This window comes from Parasteatoda tepidariorum, chromosome 11, assembly GCF_982258835.1.
Source record: "Parasteatoda tepidariorum strain Cologne lab strain chromosome 11, Ptep-v5.0, whole genome shotgun sequence".
Lineage (NCBI taxonomy): Eukaryota > Metazoa > Arthropoda > Arachnida > Araneae > Theridiidae > Parasteatoda > Parasteatoda tepidariorum.
In genome coordinates this window covers 78,440,772-78,462,320 of record NC_141765.1, presented here as the reverse complement: position 1 = coordinate 78,462,320, position 21,549 = coordinate 78,440,772, and the positions used below count along the sequence as shown (strand labels likewise).

Below are 21,549 nucleotides of genomic sequence, written 5' to 3'. Positions count from 1 at the left end.
ATTCTAATTTACCTATTAATTAAATATAAATTTTATTGAATTTAAAAAAAAAATTGAAATTTTGCGTAAAACAACATGGAGAACTGAATAAGTTTGGGAAAATATTTATTCTTTTTGAGTATGAACCCTGAAACTGATTATTTTTACACTGTAAAAGCCTATGCAGCTATCTTACATAAAACTTATTTTAATATTGCAGGAAGAATCTTAATTTAATACACTGTTTAACTAAATGAACATTTATTTTACATTTTAACGAGAACCTAAAATGTGTTTTATGTAATATTTGCTAATTGTATTTTATTATTTAAAAATTTTGCTAGTTTTCAAAGAAAGGTATATAGTGAATATGTAATGAAATTATTACCCTTTGCACTCAGTCTTTTCAACATTTGAAGAAATGGATGCAACTGCTAACATTTTGCAAGATATTTTACAAACTTACCATATAATACCCGGAGATTACTGAATGAAGTGGTTACTAAACATTAAGATGAAAAAAATTTCCCAATTAGAGTGGTGGGTATTTACAGGCAGCAGTGGTTACTAACAGTCACCTCTAGAGTGGAAAGGGTTAATGGACTGTAAATCAGTAGTGCAGGCTGCGCTTAAAAGTATAGAGAGTGGTAATAAAATACTCAATTTTACTACCAAAACACATTTATAATGGTTCGATTTATATTTATTTCTATCTTAACAACTGTATTTTTTAAAATTTAACTGTTTATCTAAAATTTTAGTTTTAACAAATAAAATAGTTACCACTTTTTATATTTTTCGTCACATCTTGCTCGCTTGGTAAATGCATATTGTAGATTAGGGTTATTCCTAATATTTTCATTGGTACATGATTAATAATTAAATTTAATAATCATTTCTGTATGTTCATTAAAATCTGAAATTATATACTTAGATTAACTACAAATGCTTAATAATAAAAATAAAAAAATGCTCAAAATTTATTATCCTTTTTCCTTCATTTCAAAAGCATAATGTATAAAAAAAAAAAATTTATAATTTTTTGTACATTTTAAGAAGTATAAAGAACCCATACATTGAAAAATAGAAATGAACGTACCATGTGCCACAAAAGATGTGTGCATTTCATTTCATAAAGGTATACAATGCTTCTAGAAATTCTATTTATTAAATTTAAACAAATTATGTGTTTATTTATTCATAATTTTAAACTAATTACTTATCATATGATGCTTTTTATTTTTCTAAAATTCATTTTAGTAACTTTATCATTATGCAATTCATTATACGTTTAGAAAGCAGAATATGACTAAAATAGTTATTCTCATAACTATTTCTTCAATTAATCCCTTTGGTAATAACCCAGCATTATTTTTTCCGTTAGTACTAATACCTTTTATATTTAGTATATATATAAGTATGAATGTAGAATATACAGTACAGAACCCGTTATCTGGAAATCAGAAAACCGGGAAACCCAAAAACCGGAAAGAAATTCGATAAACTTTCTCGCCATTTTTAAAAAGAAATTTTTTTTTCTTCATAAGATTTTACGATTTTTCTTTCTTTTTTTAAAGATGTTTACCTTACCATCATTTTGGAAATAATCATTAGTGTATTACTTCATCGTTTTTTCTTATTTTTAAGATTATTTCCAATTTTTTAGTTGGGTTTAACAATAAAAAAAACGGCTTTTTGTAGCGATTCAGAAAACCGGAAAAATCAGTTATCCGGAATAGCAATCGTCCCGACCGTTCCGGATAATCGGTTCCGTACTGTATTTATAAAAGCATTTATCTCTTGGAGAAACTCTTACTTTCATCTTTAGTACATATAAGTATGTATGTTGAATATATTTATAAAAGCACTTATCTCTTGGGGAAATTTAATTGTATCGTGAAAAAACCTGAAAAATGCCCATGTGGGCTGGGTTTTTTCAAACCCTGGTCATTTATTTGATGCTGGTTAGTTTGCTTTTATAAATTCTCAACTTCATAATTGCACTCTGACCATTCTACCTTCAAGGCTTCAAGTGCTGCGCATTTTGCACCAAATCGGTATATTTTTTCGCATTACTGCTCAGAAACGGCATTTTATGCTAAATTTGCACCGAATCTGCGCCAAAAAATTTTTGGGGACCAACTGAACATTACCAAATTTTAATAGCGGAAGAATTTTTTTTTTCTTTTGTTGATTTCATCGTTATTGAAGTGCCATCGTCTTCGTCAATGGCAAGCTAATGGCCTTCTTGCGCTATTCTATTTATAGATTAGTACCATGATCTTTGAATTAACTAGGGGACCATCCACTAAGTACATATTTTCATGTTGATCCTCAGAACAGTCAAGAATCACAAAACTTCATAACCTCAAACTTTCCATCTCCCTTTTATTCATTTAATTTAATAAAGATAAGAATTAATTGAGTTTCATAACATGAATTTTTATCTGAGGGACCATCCACTAATTGCATATTTAAACAATTATTTTACTTTATTACATTTTTTACTAATATTTTTTTTTCTTATTGCATTTTATTATTGTATTATTACCTTCAAAATTTTCAATGCCCTTATTTTGCTTTAGGAAATAACTTAATAATATCCAGAGGCAAGATTTTAAATAAGTATGAAGAGAGGGGGTTTCAATATTTTAAATGCAGCAGAAAATCTTATGTTTTTAAGATTTTTCATTCAAAAATACTTCAATTCATCTTTTAATGATTTGATTTAAAACAATTGATATAAAAAATTTTAATTATCACAGATTTGTTAAATATTATGAGTGTAGAGACAATATAATAATTTACTTCTGAAAAATTTTTTTTAGCTTCAATACTCATTGTATTTGCATTTTAAAATTATTTAATTTTTTTTAATCATTTCATTAATGAAATACTTTATAAGTTATCAATTTTAATAAAAATTTATTAGGGGCCATTCGCTAATTTACATTTTTTATATAAATTTATTAAAGTTCTTAATTTAATTTGCTAAGTTAATTTGCTTAATTCTTTACATATTTTTATAAATCTGGTATGATCAATATTAATCTTGTTAATGTTTTGTTGGATATACTATTACAAATAACATTCATTTAAATTTTAAGAAAATTACACTTGATAACCTTAAATAATAGTCAAATTAATTAGAGTTTTGAATTACCTTTTACAGAATTAAATAAAGTAATTATTAATTTAAAAAAATAGTATGAGCTACTCAATATTGAATTTATTTAAATTTCTTTTGCCAAAAGCTCTTTTTTTTTTAAAGAAATATTTCGGCAATATTAAATAAATTTTTAGGTCTTTTCCAAACTGAAACACCATTGAGTCACTTGCTGTATGATGAAATGGTGTTCCTAGTTAAAGCATTGTTAGTGCGTTTTTTAAAGAGTTCTGCTTTTCATGTTTGTCAGGAAAGGACTTAAAATCATTGGATGTAGAAAACGCAGAAATTTGGCAAAATTCACATTTAATAGATGTTGGACTAGATACCACAAAGGCGATGACATCCTTATCTTCTTCAGAAAAAAAAAATTATGTATTTAGGTGCCAGGTCTTTTTACTTGGCATGCGCAAAAAATTTATTAAAAGCATTGCCTCTTAAAAATAGGTTACTGTACCATCTTAAAGTGTTGCATCCTGTAATGAGAATGGATGGAACTTCTTTTAAGTCAATAAGATATCTGGCTACAGTAACCCCATCCATTATAAAACCTGGAGAGGCATCTTTGTTACTAGATGAAGGGACAAGGTTACATGGGGAACCAGAAAGTTAGTTTTGGAAAAACTATTTTGTGAAGAAAGATAATTTGGGAAATATCAAATATCCTCTTATAACAAAGCTCTTTTGTGTGTAGCACATGGGAATGCTGATGTTGATAGAGGTTTAAGTGTGAACAAAAAGCTACTTTACTATAAGGCAAGTTTAAATTTGCATAGTGTTAATGGTTTGAGAGAAGTTGTGTTACATATCAACAAAATAGAGGTTTAAATAACTTTAAAGTTAACAAAGATATGATTAAAGTGGCTCGTGCAGCATTTAAAAATTATTCTGCTCGATTAGAGGTTGAGAAAAAAGAAAGCAAAAAGCGAAAAACACTGAAACTGAAGAAAGCAGATTGAAAGCTGCTGAAAATGATTTGCAAAAAAAAAAAAAAGAAAACAATTATGGCTTCTCAGGATCTCTTAGCCGCAGCTGAAAAAAATATTAAAGATGGGTAAAATAATAAAGACATGCCGATTATAGAACGCGAACAGATCCTCTTATCTGAGGCTAAGTCGAGGATGGCAAAATATTTAAAAGCATTGGAAGGTACCAAAAAGAAACTTAATTTGTTAATGCAGGGACCTTCAAAAAAATGTAAAAAATAAGATATGTTATTAATGAACAAAATTAAAAGTTCTTGTTATTAAATTCTTGTTTTAATTCTATTTATTAAATATGCTCCAAACTTTGTTTTGCTGCTTCAAAATTGCTTTTTTGTTGCTCCAAAACCATGTTTTGCCACTTGCACCTCTGTACCTGTTGTGCTTGTTTCTGGACTTGTCAATTACTAACTCTATTGATAATCACCATTTCAGGGTTTGAAAAATAAAAAGGGATTCTTTAAAAAAAAAAAAAAAACCCGACCTGGGTGGGTGTTATTGGGCTTTTCTGGAATCAGAAAAATATGCTATTTTCTGTTTTATTTATTTATTATTAAGCATTCATAAGTTACAGCTTCTTTTTTTAGTTATAGTAAGCCTTTTTTAGGCCAGCTAACTGTTTATTTAACAATTTTCTTATTAGATTTAGGAATTAGTCTTTAAACTATTAGTTAGCTTTGATTTGAAAATTCCAGAATCAATATATTTAAGATAAATATGGAATCTCTTAAATCTATTTCTCTTTTATCTTATTCTTTATTATAATCTATTTTGATTATGTTTATAAAAAATCCAGTTGAGTCTGGGTTTATTAATTTTTTATTTATTTATTTATTTTTCCTTAAGAAAACCCACCCAGGTTTTTTTGTGTTTGTGGGTGGGTCAAAAACTTCGATTATATTTACAGATTATATCATAGAGATGCTTAATTCTACATTACATCTCTATATTGACCATGCAACCTTCTGCAGCATTACTCTCTAAATGCTTGGTTTACTGCACACGATGCACCTTAACTAAAATTAAATAAAATGCTCTTACACCTAGAAAATTAGAAAGGATTTTGAATTTACAATGTTCTTAGATAATAAAAATTGAAAAATTAAAATAATCTGTGGAAAGATTTTTAAAAAAATCCACTTTGAGCATTTTTGCTCACGAAGTACGATATTTCAAAAATGTTAACATCATTTTATACTTATAAATAGAAAAAAAAATATATTTGTATTAAATATTCATAATAACCTTTTATAATAAATTTTATAATTATTAGAAGTTTATTAATTGTTAATTATAGTTGGTGAAGCACTATTTAAAAAACAAAAATAATAAAAACTTAAATCTTTAAAAATAGCAGCTTCCATTCGTGTGTGTACACGAAGTAGAAAAGCAATTGAACTAGGATTAAAAACAAAACTTAAAGCTCATTCTGTCAACGATTATTTTGATTTTAAGGAATTTCCTTTCGTTTGTATAAAAGGCGATGAAGTCTCGGATGCTCCTGCGCTTGGAGTTTACTGCAAAGATGCTCCTGCTTTTGTTCAGTATGTGAAAAATAAACGAGGTGTACTGACTGTTCACTTAAAAATGGGTATTGATGGAGGAGGTGGATTTTTAAAAATATGTCTTTCTGCACAATCAAATGAGTAGGACTTCGAGTGCAGCGGTAAGCGTGCTAAGTATGATGAGGGGATAGCTGCCAGGAAATTTAAGGATTCTGGAGTTAAACGACTATTCATTCTAGCAGCCGTTCCGAGTGCACAAGAAAATTATAAGAATGTAGATCAACTCATTTCAACGTTGATTGTAAGTCCTTTTCACGGCACAATTGCGACCGATTTGAAGTTGGCGAATATCTTGGTAGGTATAATGTAGCACAGCAGCGCATACCTATGCACTTATTGTTGTGCCAATAAAGATGAGCTAAGCCGCTGTGGCGAATTGAGATCCCTCGAAAATGTTTAATTGTATTATACAAGTTGGCTGACTGAAGGAAAAGGTTAAAAAAACAAAGCGAAAGATTATTTCAAGTGCATTCATCCGCCGCTAATTACAACTATTGGAGGCAAAACATTCCTAGACATTATTCCACCGCCAGAATTACACCTTATGCTTGGTGTTGTTAACACTGTTTTCACGCATATGTTGAAAGAGCGTGAAAATGAATCGCTGACATGGACTGAAGCTTGTCACGTTCAGCGTGAAATCAGATGAGAATGTTTTGGGTTTAAAGGAAATGCATGCAAAACACTTTTGGATAAAGTAGACCTTCTGCGCCAGTTTAAAAATCTAGCATTACTGAAGTATGTTAAAGTATTTGACGACTTCAAAAAAGTGGTTTCTGCATGTTTCGGAAATAATCTTGACCAAAATTACAAAGCATGTATAGAAGCTTTCAAAAAGAGTTACATGGACTTAGGTGTCAGCGTTAGACCAAAGGTTCATGCAGTTTTTTTTTTCACATTGAACAGTTCTGTGACAAAAACGGTGAAGGATTAGCATTTTTTGGGGAGCAGGCAATGGAGTGCGTAGATTTTAATTTCTTAAAGTCTTCCTGGGAAATGAATAAGGTTGCTGCAAATTCCCCGGATTATCCTAAACACCTTTTGAGCGTTGTTCGTAGATATAATGCTTCACATGTTTAAATTGATGTAATTATAATTAAATTATATTATATTTTCATATTTTATCAGCAATAAAATGTTGAAATAATAAAAGTTTAATAGAATTACAACTGAAAAATTATTATTATATCATTTTTTCCTTTCTATTGATATAAAACAACGCCAGATTTTCCAAAATATCATACTTCGTGCGCAAAAATGTTCAAAGTGGATTTTTTTAAAAATCTCTGCACAGATTATTTTGATTTTGTAAATTCAGAATCTCTTCTAATTTTTTAGGTGTAAGAGTACAGTGATACCTCGAGATACGAGTTTAATTCGTTCCGTAACCTTGCTCGTATGTCAATTAGCTCGTATCTTAAAGCAATTTTCCCCATTGAAATTAATTGAAATGCCATTAATCCGTTCCAGCCCCAAAAATGCTACCCCCCAATTGTTTTTGTTACGTGTTTTTGAATAAGAAAAATGTATTTATAAATGACAAATATTGTATAAAAACATAATAAAAGAGAATGTAAAGCAAAAAAAAACTGGTTTTACAAAGTGTAAATACATATTTTGTATTTGGTCACTTACACACAACTTAAATGCTACTGCATGCTTAATTTTAGTCACTGCTTTTCTCTTCACTGGTCTTTGCTTTTTTAGCCGGATTAAAAGAAGCTGTCCAAGGAGGTTTGTTTCGTCCTCTTTATCAGAATGCTGCAGAAATGAGTTAGGCAAGTGTCATTAAATAGCTCCGATGCACGACCAGTTGCAACTTTGTCGGGGTGTTTCTTTTCCATGAACTGTGAAATTCTCTCCTACATTCCCAAGAACTCTTTTATATCACTTGTAGAGGTAACCTCCTCCACCTCTGGCTCTTCCTGGAAACCAATTTCATGCAGAACTCCCGAATGCAGCTGCGACTGTAACTCTTGTAATTCCTCGGTCGTCAGTTCCTGAGAGTGCTCCTCGACGAGCTCGTTCACGTCTCTCTCACCCATCACCAGGTTCATAGATTTTCCCAGAGACACAATCTCCTCCTCCACTGGCACTTCGGGTTCGAATCCTTCGAAGCTACAGACTGAGGCCACAGCACAATTTTCGGCTACACACTCTCTCAGGACACAGTTTCTTCCATGCAGAGGTCAAGGTCCACGTTGTAACACTCAGCCAGGCCTGATCAATAATTCTGAGGCATATTATGATGTTAAAGTGGTCCTTCCACTTTAACATCCTCTCGAAGGGTGAGGTTTGTGTTCTCTGTCACCTCAAAGTAGCGCCGAAACAGGTGCTTAGTGAACAGCTTTTTAAAATTAGAAATCACCTGCTGATCCATGGGCTGCAGGATAGGAGTAGTGTTAGATAGAGAACCTTTATAAACTTGAACTCTTCGAGGATGTCATGTTCGTGGTTCGGTGGTTGAGCAGGAGCATTGTCGAGGACGAGAAGGGCTTGCATGGTCGCTCCTCGTATCTCAAATGTCGCTCGTATCTCAAAACAAAACTTCGCTCGTTCGATAGCTCGTATCTCAAATAACTCGTATGTCAGGGCACTCGTATCTCGAGGTACCACTGTATTTCATTTAACTTTGGTTAAGACACACCGTGTGCAGTTTCTCATCCTAATACAGTGGATGAAAATTAAATGACATTACGTATTTGAAGGGCAGTCCGAATGGATTAAATACATGCTCAGTTTCATGCTACTCTAGTGACACAGTTATCTGTTACTATTACAAGTAACCTGTTACTACTACTACTACAAGGTGGAGATAAACTTGTATATAGACTCTCCACATCTTACTTGCCACTTTGTGACTTCTTTGGATGATTCAGATTATTTAATAATTGTACATTAACTTACTGCTTTGCAATTTACCAAACTTAGCATCACTCTGAGCACTTGTTTGTTAATGAACTTGCATCATATCATTCACTCGTAACATTGTATATTTATACTTATTTTGGGAGAGGACAATGGTTTTTAAAAATGAGGAAAAACATACATATCGGACAAAAAAGCATTTATGTGTTCTGTCTCTTTTTGTTGTCTACTTAATATTCAAAAAAGTAATTTTTCTTATAGATTGAGTTGTGTTATAATAATTATTCAATGTGGTCACTAATATCTTGTATCAAAGTTTCTTGTTGATCACCTAAATTAAATGTACAGTACAACAGGATTATAACTTTAGTTATATTAGTTATGAAATTAAGCTGGTTCTGATTTTTAATGTTAAGTGTGTTCTGTAATCATTCTCCTTAGTTTTTTTTGTGAATAAGCAGTTTAAGGATTAGACGTAAATACTTTCTTGAAGTAACACTGTTTATTTCCGAATTCATATAAAATAACTTCTTTTTCACTTTCCTCTCCTTTGATATAATTTACCTGAAATATGATTTGACAGATTTAAACAACTTTTTTTTTATTACTTAAATATTTGTAAACCCTCATATGAATATTTTTTTATACTTAAGTTCCATACAAGATCTCTAAAAGTATAAATTGAAGAAAATTAACTGTAAAATATAAGTCTTTAAATATGAACATCACAGAAGAACCCTGTATATTTATTACCCTGTATTAAATAACTGAAATAAATTTTTTCATTAATTTTTTTCTTTATTGATTTTAATGTAACATTGTTTTTGTTTTGTAGGTTGCCTCTTTGAGTGATCCACCTGAAGATTTTGGGGGTTGTAGCAGGTAAAAATTAATTTTTGTGCTTCATAGTTTTCTTAAATCAGTGCTACCAATTCTACCGGATTTTGTCTGTTTTACTGGATTTTATGTCGATTTTAAAAAATTCTGTAACATTGAGAAATTTAAGAATTCCACTTGAGAATTTATGTTTGTAATATTACTAAATAACGAAGTAAGAGTGAAATATAAAGTAACTTTTTTAAAAAATGTAACTCTAAAATTTTAATTTTTTTTATTGAAAACTTTCTTTTAAACTTGGTTCAAAATATTTAGTTTTTGTTATCATTAAATTTAATATGCATTTTTATGATCATATTACAACTATTTGAATTATTCAAAATTATATTTATTGAAATTTGGGAATTTGAGAAAATAATTAACATAAAAATAAAGTTTTTTAGTTTTAAATCTCGAAGACTATATTAGAGAATATATCAGTCAGTTTAAGTTTGTACTAATCATTTGTATCGGATATATATATATATATATATATATATATTTATTTCCTTCTATTGGTTATAAAAAATCCTCATGTTAGGAATGTTTTACATAAATTATATATCATTTTATTAAATTCACTGAACTATTTTTTTGAATTTGCAGCTATGGAACTTTTTTTTCTTCTATTTTTCCATATATTCTCTCTTATTTTCCATATATTCTATTTATGTCTAAATTTAAATTCTACAATATTTTCTAGAAGATTTTATTTTTACATTTAATGTTGTGATAGCAAAACTATATTTCATTTTTGGATTTATGAATTTAATTCAGAATAATTTTATCCATCAATATATATGAATTTATAAATTATGCCTAATAAACATACGATAATGTGTTTAAATTCTGGCAAAATATTGAAATATTATTGCCTACAACTGCTTTTTCAATTTGCATTTCTCTACCACTTGGCGAAAATCATTCTTGAATAGAGTAACTTAGTTTTCATATGAAGTATATCAGCTAGTATTGAAGTTAATTTTGAAAACTTTAATTCTGAACTGGCAGTTTTATTGGGGAATATTAATTTTCTCTCATATAAATGTGAAAAGGTTGCCAATAGTGTTACTTCGTTTGGGACATACTTTGTTATTAAAGATTCACCATTCTCTGAATTAGAGAATTGTAACATACAAGAAATAAGGTAAAAATAGGATTAGAGAGAGTCTTGCTCATTTTATTATTTCAGACACATAAAACATCATTATACATAATCTGGTAAACACAAAAAGGAATTACACAGAAGTTAGATAATCAGACATAGATTGTTAATCAATAAAATCAAATCATAACATAGATACTGACAATAATGTAAACAGAACTTGAGCAATGATGAAAATATTAGTAAAATAACATCAGTCATAAGAATAAAAGCAGTCTGAGTCATTGGAATATTTATATTTACAATACAGGTGTGGTTACAACTGATTGCTATCTGATCTGATATTTTGCCAATAATTTTTTTCTTTAAACAAAATTGCAGATGATTTACGAATAAAGTATAATGAATAAAAATAGGTTAGTTTGACATTGCTAGAACAGGTTTGCCGAATATGCAATGTAAATAAACAACATTTTAAAAAATACAACCTAGTATTAAAAGTCTGTCTCACTGTACCAGTTGTTATGACATTTGCTAAAATTTGTAAGAGGTGGGTAAAGTAACCCCAATTTTCCTATGGATCTTGGGTTAACACTGCACAACAAAACAAAAAAATAAAACTAAGGTTAAAAAAATCTTCATTTATATCCCTCCAATGATATCCCATAGCTGCCAACTGTTCAGAATTTTTCGGATTTGTTCCTAATTTTTAAATCAAATCTGAAAATCTGATATTTTTATAAAAAAATCCGAATTTTCCTAAAATTGCAGTATTTTTGCTTTGAAATTAAACCCTAGTTCTGATCGCCACAAGCTTCTTGTGATTTTTGTGCAGAAGTAATTTTTAGTAGCTTTTTATTGGAAAATACTATTCCATAGCTGTTGCTGATCATTTCACTAAATTGAATCTTAAACAACTATTATTATTTTTTAAAAAATGCATTGCAGTATTTAAACACTTGCATCAGAAATATTTGCTTATGATGTAGATTATTATTTACCTGTCTTTTATAATTTGGAGAAGAATAATTATATATTAAAAGGTAATGGCTGTTTTTAAACTATTATACCGGTAATCCTAATTATAAAATATTAATATTATAAATTTCCCTCAAAGGATAGTGTTTATAGTTTTGTTGTACTAATTTACTTAAGGTATTTAAATATTTGTCAATTAATGTTAATATTTAATAGTTAAATTTTTGTCTTACTATCGCAATTGGTGCATAATTTTGTTGCATATAGTGTTCCTAATTTTTGGTTCCTAAGGTTGGCAGCTATGATATCCACATTTATATGCAACACAATGAGAAATAATAGGAAAAACGTATCAGCTATCTATTGGATTTACATATCAAAGTTGCTTAGGTACTCAAATCTTGTTCTTATTCACTTAGAAATTAATAAATTTAACACTAATAAGCAGTCACTTTCCTCACTCTTGGCAATAATACAATTTAAAGTTACATCCCAGATAACAAAATAAGGTTTATTTTAATTCAGCAAAAACCTTTTAGTGTGAACCTGAAAAGGTTTGTTATGCGATTTACGTGTAAAAATTCTAACCTTAAGACGAGATCTATGACAATTTGCTCTATTCTATGCGCATTACCCTAATCCAAAAACTTGTAAAACAACATTCTATATAAAAACCTTGAATCAAGATTGACTTAGGATTTTCAAACGTGAAAATATCCTTTAATAAAGCTAATCTCAAGGTGAAAATAATCTTAAATCTAGTTAATTATGAGGTTTCTTTTCGCAAAGTCTTGTATGCTCAGCTAAAATCCACCTTGTCTTGAAATTTTAATGGACAATGCAATTTGATCATATGGCTGGTGTGACATCAGATAAAACGTCATTATGGACCTAAGTGACAATACTTTTTAAAAGAGCTTTGAAAAAAATTTTTTAATCCTTTTAGGATGAAAGGTTTGAGAATTTAGTATTTTTACTTTATTGAAAAAAGGTTTTTAGTATAAACATTTTCGTGACAATAAAAAGAAAATTCCGAGACAAGGTTGCCGTAAGATTACATGCTTTGTGGGATAGCACTTAGAGCTAACGGTGGTTCATCTATAAATCTAATTCTAGAAATTTTATCAAGAAGTGATCAAAGTAATTCTAAAAATTCTATCAAAAGTCATCAAACAATTCTAAATCAACACTCTAATCTAGTGTATTTAATGTATTTTATAAAAGAAAAGAAAGAGTTTACATTTCAGTTTATAGCTCAACTGCTACATGCTGCAGCAACAGCTTTTGTTTTTATCTTCAGCTTTGCCAAATTGATAGCAAATTGTTCTGTTATGTTTATGATTACATATATCGCAAAATGTCCTCTTCTTACAGTCTCTAATTCTATGATTTTTTTGAAGGCACAAAAAGCAACGATCTTGTTTTCTTAACAAATCCTTTTTCTCATCAATATTTACATTGTTGCAGTGTTCCGAACTATGAGTTTCTTTACAAAAGATACAATTACTTACTGTGACAGGAGCTAAATATTCTACTGTTTTGTTTACATTTGAATTGAAAGGGCGATTTTGATTTCGAGGTGACTCACGTGAATTGCCAAATTGCTGTTTTGCTACAGTATTATGATTAATAAACAGGGTGCGTACCGTTTGTAAAAAGTACTTAGAGGCGCTTTTTTGGGGATTTCATTTTTAAAAGCTTTTAAAGGTGCTTTTTTCAGCTGGCGTTTTTAAAAAGTGCTTTTTTCCGAATAATATTTTTTTCGCTTCAGTGATATCTGGTGGATCGCATGCATTTCACGAAAAATGGGGAGTTTGCTTCCACGTTATGACTTGTGCATGCGCGCATATTTGAAACCGAAACCCGAGTGCTCCAATTCGGATAAAGAATGTCAGATCCTTATGAAATCTTTTTCTTTTTAATTTTGTTCTTGTTTATTTAATTTACTTCTAACACTTTTTTTGACGTAGGGGGTAAGGGTACTGTTGTTCTGAGTTCAGTGTCAAGTTGAATTCACTCGGTGATGTGGGAAAGTACTGATTGTTTCGATTTTTTTTAACGCTAAAACTGTTTATAAAAAGTTTTTGTTTTCAATAATATCATTGATTGAATATGAATTTTTTGAGTGCTTGAAAATTTTTGTAAAGTGCTTGAAAAGTTTTTAAAAAGTGCTTATTTTTGATTCAAAGATTTGGCTACACAGCCTTATAAAGTTTTTCTTTCTATCCACCCTTGAGTTTTGGAATGAAACAGATTCCCTACATTCTATTTCCATTTTTAGAAAATTTATCAGTTCCATTACATCGAAATCACTTTGATTTGTATTATCTAATTTTCTACGGTTAAATCTGAAAGCTAATTCTTCTGGATTTAATTTAATCAAAATGGGGTACAATAAATGTCCATACATTCTGGAAGTTACTGAGTCTAAACTTCGAATTTGTACTTCACAAGTGTCATATAATTTTCTTAATCCTAAAACATTATTAGCATCTTTAACAGGATAGAGATTTAGCAATTTGTTCATATGAGCATTTATAACTAATTCATCTCTACCGAATCTTTCTTTTAATAGTTTAACAGCTTCTCCATAATTTTCCTCAGAAAGCGAAAACTATCAGAAATTCTATCAAAAGTCATCAAACAATTCTAAATCAACACTCTAATCTAGTATATTTAAAGTATTTAGTAAAGGAAAAGAAAGAGCTTACATTTCTATTTAAAGCTCAACAGCTACATGAAATTCTAAACATCGACTGACAATTAAAATTCAGTTCTTTTTTGTTTTTAGCAGGGCGCATGCACATTGTTACTTCTACGTTCAACCAGAGTGAGAAAGAGAAAAAATGTTACTTGACGGGAACACTTAGTGTCCATTTAAGTACTTGTTTTTGCCACCCTAACTTTTTTTTTTATTTGGCAAAGTAACTGTAATGTCAGTAAATTGATGCCAGTTTACGTAGCTAGTCCATTACTTGATACATCAAACATAAATTTGTTTTTAGAAGTGTTCAGTGCTGTTGCTAGTTTAAATTTCAAGAAGTTTTGACTGAAATTTTTTTCAATGCTAAAGGATTGCTAAATTTTTGGAATAGATATTTTTTTTATAATGTTTATCATATACTCAGGAATAAATTTACCTATTTTTTTGCCAAACTAAAACATTTATTTATTAATATATTGCCAGTGGTCTGGTCTTAAGATTTTATGAAAAAAACTTAGAAGATAACATTTTCAAGGTTCGAATTTCTCCTGATTTTAATTTTTATTTATTTATTTATAAATCCCTTTAAAAAATTAGCTTTCGAATATTTGCTAAAAAGGGTTGAATTTTGTATCGCTGAAGATTTAAATTGGAAATTGGAATTGTTGTTAATATTAGATTACATAAATAAATTATCCCAAGAAACTGAAGTGGTGAGATATACCTTTTATTATGGTATAAATCCTAATTATGATTTTTTTTTTTTTTGGAACGTGATTAAAAATATATTTGGAGTGCTTTAAAAGTACTTAAAAGGTGCTTATTTTTTGTAGAAAAATCTGGCTATGCATCGTGACTTACTCTCCAGACAGTTTCAAAATATTAGTTGCAGTTGAATAATTAATAAAACAAGATTAACAGGGTTTGCCAAAGTGGGCCCAGTCTGAAAAAACCGGTTGGACCACTTGAAAAATCTGGCTTTTTTCCGAGTCAGATTATTTCAGAATTTATTATGCTAGATCAAATGGTTTTACTTCAAGAGCAAAATATTTACAAGTTATTGTCCTTTTGACAAGACTTACAAATAATTGAAGATAAATGAGCTTGATACATAGATTGAAATGCACTCAGCTTGTTTTTTGAGAGCATACTAATGTGCCTTTAATTATAATTAAAAAGTAAAGTATCTGTTCACAGGGCTGAAGAAAATTTTCAGAAGGCAATTTTTTGTAATTTGAAATTTCACCCAAATTGATATAGCTTTTTTTTTTTTTTTAACATTTTTATAATATATTTTTAGAAAGAAAAGTTTTTATATTGTTAAAAATTTTTTGATAATAATTAATTCTTCTGCAAAGTAAAAAAAAAAATTCATTGATTTCATACAGTTCTTGAATGAACTAGCATATTTGTTGAAAATAATAAAAATTGAAATATATTGAACAGTAATAATTTATAAATCTTAGTTTCGGGTTCCCAGTCATAAATTTAAAAAATTCAAACTAATAAATAAACAAATTGATTGACGAAGTTATTTCTGTTGCGTTTAATATACCATAAAATGTTCTTTTCTTTTTTTCTTTATTTTTATTTATTTATTTAATGTTTTTTTTTCTTTTTTTTTTTTTTTTTTCTAGAAAGTTAGTTGATGTGAAATTAAATAAGGAATTTAAAAATATTTTAAAATAATCTTTAAAAATGTATATTTTAATATTTAAATGATGACTTAATAAGACATTTTTTTTATGTCTTATATTTCAAATAGTACATTTTTAATTTAGCAACAAGCTTTAACAATAGTCAAAAAGTCTAATTTGATTTGGGAGGAAAAAGAGAAACATTTTTGAAATAGATAAAAATAAATGCATATTTATCATCCATAAATGACAACCTTCCTTATGCAATAACTTTAGATGCTTTTATATAAGATGTTGATAAAATCCTAGTAAAATGATATTTTTCACCATATTTTAAAAGGTTTGAAGCTAAGTGTGACCTTATTCAAAATAATACAAGTCTCTACTTTAAACAAACACATAAAAAATAAATATTTTGGGATTCGGAAAAAAAAAATAATAAACTGGTGTGAATTGTGTTAAAAAATGTGAAATGTATTTTAATTTCTTCACCAAATTAAAACTAATTTTATATATCAATTCCGCTTAAAATCACTTTCATTTTCTCCTTTTGTTACAAACACAAATATAGCAAGAGAATGGAATTGTGCTTAATTTTGTCTACATAAATCTGTTTATGCACTATTTTTTCTGTTTTTCGCCATAGGCAATCGCAATGCTCGAATACACCATCTGGGGAGAAGACCTTTTCCCTTCCCTCTACTCCTCTTTTCAGTTGTATCGAAATGAACTACGATATTTTTCCTTTTCTTAATATTTTTCGTAACTATGTTTAATGTAGTTTTTTGTTCCATGTAGTTTCCCTACTTAAAAGATTTTAATCTATATGAAAATCAAGACAGAAATTAACGTACTTCCTTCTTCTATGACTCTCTACACGCTAATGGTGGAAGCACGCGAAGTGTTGCCATTGGTAGAGAGTTCTGCTCTACGCCACCTGTAGCCCATTTCGATCGCCAATATATTTTCAAATATGGGCCTTTTTGAGAAAAAAAAAAAGAACGGAATTTTAAAGACCGTGAAATTTGGCAATATTAGAAAAAAATACCAAAAAAATGAACCGTTTACGGTTTAGCATGCTTGTACACTGAACTGAATTCGTTTAAAAAATTTATTAATTAATAAAATTATTTAACTTATTTCTCATGCACTCACACATATAATTCGTAGCATTTTGAGAGAGATTAATGTTTCAATTTCCTTTGCCGACGATTTTTAACTATTTTAATTTGAAACTATTTATCTTATTTATAGAAAAAGAAATTTACCTTTAGCAAGGTTTTTACTTATTTTGTTTTATTAGGCACTTAATAGGACAGCACAAATACATGTAGAAGACAACAACACAACTGTTAAAATCTTAGCTAAAATACCTAATTTTATCCTTAACACATTCTCTCCATGCTATTGCCCTTTAGCAAAAGGATCAGCTTTGCCGGACTTTAACCCAGATCAGAAAAAACTGGTCGTTTTCTTTTTCTTTTTTTTTTAAATCATAGACTAAAATTAAAAAAACCGACTTTTATTAGAACTAATATTTTTCAAAAAAATTAATAATATTAAAAGGATATAAAAATTGTCAATTAATTGCGCAATGATGTGATAAGGGCAATTTGGAGCAGTAACTTAGCCCTTTCAAAGCAACAGCTTTAACTTTGGAAGCATTAATAACAATAATTTTAAACTACACTGGCTATCATAAATAAAATGAAAAATGGCAAAAATGACTATAGTTCAAAAAATCACGCATAGAATTTAATCAAAATGGTATATAACATATAATAATATAAAATAACATAATATACTTAGTGCGTAGCGTTTTTAAAAAGTGCTTAATTTTCCCTTTTCGAAAATGGAGTTTTTTCTTTATCATGTCGATTTTCGCCACGTTTATGCAAAAGCGTGCTTTTCACATTGTTCTATTCAACGTTTTCACAATTCATTCAACGACAATCCATTTCAGCCTTTCCATAGCGTATGAAAGCGCCAATCATTTTATTTGTTTGATGAAATACTTGCGAGTCCGCACGTGCGTCTACTGAGCTGAGTTCTTCGGTGAGATTCCAGCCTTCTCCAGTACAACTCTGCTGGCTTCATTTGCCACCCTCTGAAATCGAACCGAAAAATCTCTCGATTTATTTATAGAGACAATCAAGAAAGGAGTTGTTTGTCAGAAACTAGTTTTGTGATCACGTAAAGTCTTTGAAAATTATTTTGCATTTTGTTAATGTATATAGTGCTTACAAAGTACTTAAAAGGTGGTTGAAAGATTTTCACCCTGATATAGAATAATATAAAAAGTATTAAATATGGCGGTATGTATTAAATGAATAAATGAGATGTGTCAGTTTGGAATCTAAAAAGTACCACCCAAAGATTATACCACCCCACTACATAGACATTCATTGATAGATGATATTGGGTTTTCTCCAAAACGTCTATTATCGCTTTGGAGGCTAAACTTGGACTCATCTGTGAAAATTGCCCAAGCAATTGTCAATTCAAGCCCGGTAATTGACCCATATAGAATTGTGCGATATTTTATTATCATTCTTCTGCCAATATAAGACCTATGTTGGCTCTATAAAGGCCGATATTGACACGGACCTATATTTAAAAATTTCTCGACATCCCAATATTGGTCCCTCGGACCACGTTCTCATAGAAACCATATTGAGTCCAACTGTGGCCAACTAGTGGAGTAACACGCTAATTAACTGTCGTCTACTTAACTAACGATGCACAGTAGACGTTGACACCAATCTTCCAGTGGAGGATAGCGATAAATATCGCTCGTCGTAGCATTTGGCTGAACCTTATTTATGTCAAACCTGTGGTTAGAAATTGTTGCCAAAGTCTATGAACAACATAAGGACTCACATCTGGTCACTTTGTCCTGCCTCTAATCTTCCAATAAATCATCATCGCAGTTCTTCGGACAAATGATGCCTGGAGGTTATTACTGCAAATTGCCTATTTCAAATTTCAAAAACACAGCGAAATATGCAGGTTCGCGATCAAACATACAGTCCCTGACCAAATTATTAGACGCACCAAAGATTCTATGTAAAATCTTAATTATCAGGTGATACCATACAGCTTTATTGTTTTTACGCTATTGAAACCAGTTAGCACTTGTTTACGTTCGTGTATTATTTGTTTAACATCATAATGCAATACGTTAAAAATAAATACAAATAGGAAGTACATACATTAAAACCTCCTGAATAAAAACCCATTACACGTATGTTTAAATATAGAAGTATTGCTAATAAACTCGTGCAAAACATGTCATTATTAAAAAACTACAGTGCGTCTAATAATTTGGTCGAATTATCATTATATACTAATATAATGCCTGATATAATAAATATTCTATATTTATATAATATATCGTCTAATTTAACCAATTAATACACGAACGTAAACAAGTGCAAATCTTTTCAATCTCGTAAAAACAATATCACCTGATAATTACGATTTTACATAGAATCTTATAATGCTTCTAATAATTTATCCAGGGACTGTACAATTTTATGCTCATTCTGATGCCGTGATTTCATTGCAACGCCACTGATTTACATTTTACTTAGCAACTCTTATTTGAAAACATTTTTAAATTTGATTGGACTTATTTTTGGGAGAGTTAACGCTATTTTTTGTACTTTTTCCTTAATTTATGATACTTAGAACTAAAATTCGAAATCAACTTATTTATTTAATGCGGCATAAGTGCAGAGGGTGGACAAAATAATGGAAACACTACTATACTAATACATTCTTTTATATTTCTCAAGAAATACTAAAATAATCATTTTATAACTTCAGTAGTGTTTACATCATGCGATTTCTCATACATATTAATGAAGTTTAAAGCTTTTAGAGGTTTACGGGACCGACAATAAATTACGAACGGAAAATAGTGTTTTTGAACATCCTTTGCCAAAAAGTGTTGTTCAACAATTATTTTGGTTGTTATATGCAATAATTGCGCAAAATTTCGTAAAGCTAGTTTAAATATTTATAGAATTATTGACATTTTTATTCAAAAAAAAAAACTATTTTTTTAGGTATAACTTTAAAAATATTCAATAAAATTAAACGGAATTTTTAGAGCAATTTAAAATTCATTACAAAATTTTTGCTTTAAAATTGGAAACATTTCGTTGAAAACTGTGCAGGGGTGCTACGCCTGCTCCATTTGCGACAAACTGAGACAAAACGGCATAACTGCGCCATTTTGCAAAATTCAGCTCAGTTTCTGCCAAAGCTGCACCATTCTGAGACAAAACGTCCAAAATTTGACAAACCTGAATTCAGTTTCAAATCCGCATCGCCGTGAGTCATTGGAGAGAATTTTGCCGTTCACGCCTCCTAAATGCGTCATTTAAATGTCAGAAATTCCGTTCAGCGAATCGGTTATTGGAATGCAGATAGAATATGCGTTTCGTGTCTACAATTGGATTATGTACAGCAGTGAGTAGCAATCAGTATCGTATGCACCTGATCTTGTAAAAAAAATAGGGTATTCTTCCCTTATACTATTGGTTATTATCTTGTTTTTTTTTCTTAGGAAACTGTACAGTGCACATAATTATTCAGGAATGAAAGACTTCCGCGAAAAAGCGGAAATCCGCTTTTTTCTCCCAATTTTTAAAATTTTCGACCCTGTTTCAAAAACTAAAATTTTTAGGGAGTCCAATTAGAGAAACCCAAGCCGCCGGAACGATAGTCGGATTACCGCAACTTCCGCTATAGAGTGGAAAGGAGTCTAAGCGTTTCGTTTCGACCGCCGATATTTGATTTTTTTGTTTGTTTGGCTGATTTTCGGAATTTTAAATAGTATTAGGAACTGCGCTGGAATATGCTAAATTCGCAATTTTTAATCAGACGATTTTAATATCAATCATCGATTTTCGTATTTAACTGATTTAAAACTTACGTATTGCGATTTTTTTTACGCTATTTGAAAATCGTACTAGCAATTCCTATTCACTCAATTTAAAAATTCAATATCGCGATCTGTATTCTCGCGAGTTTAAAATCCAACGTCGCGATTCGCATTAGCGCATTTTTAAATCCAATATTGCGATTCGTTATCACGCAGTTGTAATATCAGATCTCGTTTTTCGTATTTGTACGCTATTTAAAAATTACTCATTGCGATTCATATTCACGTGATCTAAAAATTATGCATCGTGATTTTTATTTACGCGATTTAAAAATTCAATATCGCTATTTGTATTTTCGCGTTTTTAAAATTCAACAGCGCGATTCTTATTCACGTGATTTTAAAATTCAAAATCGTGAATCATATTCACGCGATTTTAAAATCCAACCGCTCGATTCATATTCACGCGATTTTAAAATCCAAAATAGTGATTCATATTCACTCGATTTTAAAATCCAATATCGTGATTTGTGTTTTTAAAATCCAGCAGCGCGATTCATATTCACGTGATTTTATAACCCAAAATCGTGATTCATATTCACGCGATTTTAAAATCCGACCGCACGATTCATATTCACCCGATTTTAAAATCCTAAATAGTGATTCATATTCACTCGATTTAAAAATCCAATATCGTGATTTGTATTTTCGTGTTTTTAAAATCCAACAGCGCGATTTATATTCAGATGATTTTATAATCCAAAATCGCGATTTTTATTCATGCGATTTTAAAATCC

General features: G+C 29.7%; 1 protein-coding gene across 5 annotated transcripts in view; it reads left to right on the top strand.

Annotated features, from left to right (window-relative positions):
• LOC107451508 (uncharacterized) overlaps positions 1 to 21,549 on the top strand; it is a 164,960-nt gene that overhangs the window by 103,082 nt on the left and 40,329 nt on the right. For all 5 annotated transcript variants that reach the window (XM_087154711.1, XM_016067629.4, XM_016067632.5 and 2 more), the window contains one exon: positions 9,397 to 9,443. In XM_087154711.1, coding sequence (XP_087010837.1) covers positions 9,397 to 9,443 — 47 coding nt within the window. The remainder of the gene's footprint in view (positions 1 to 9,396; positions 9,444 to 21,549) is intronic.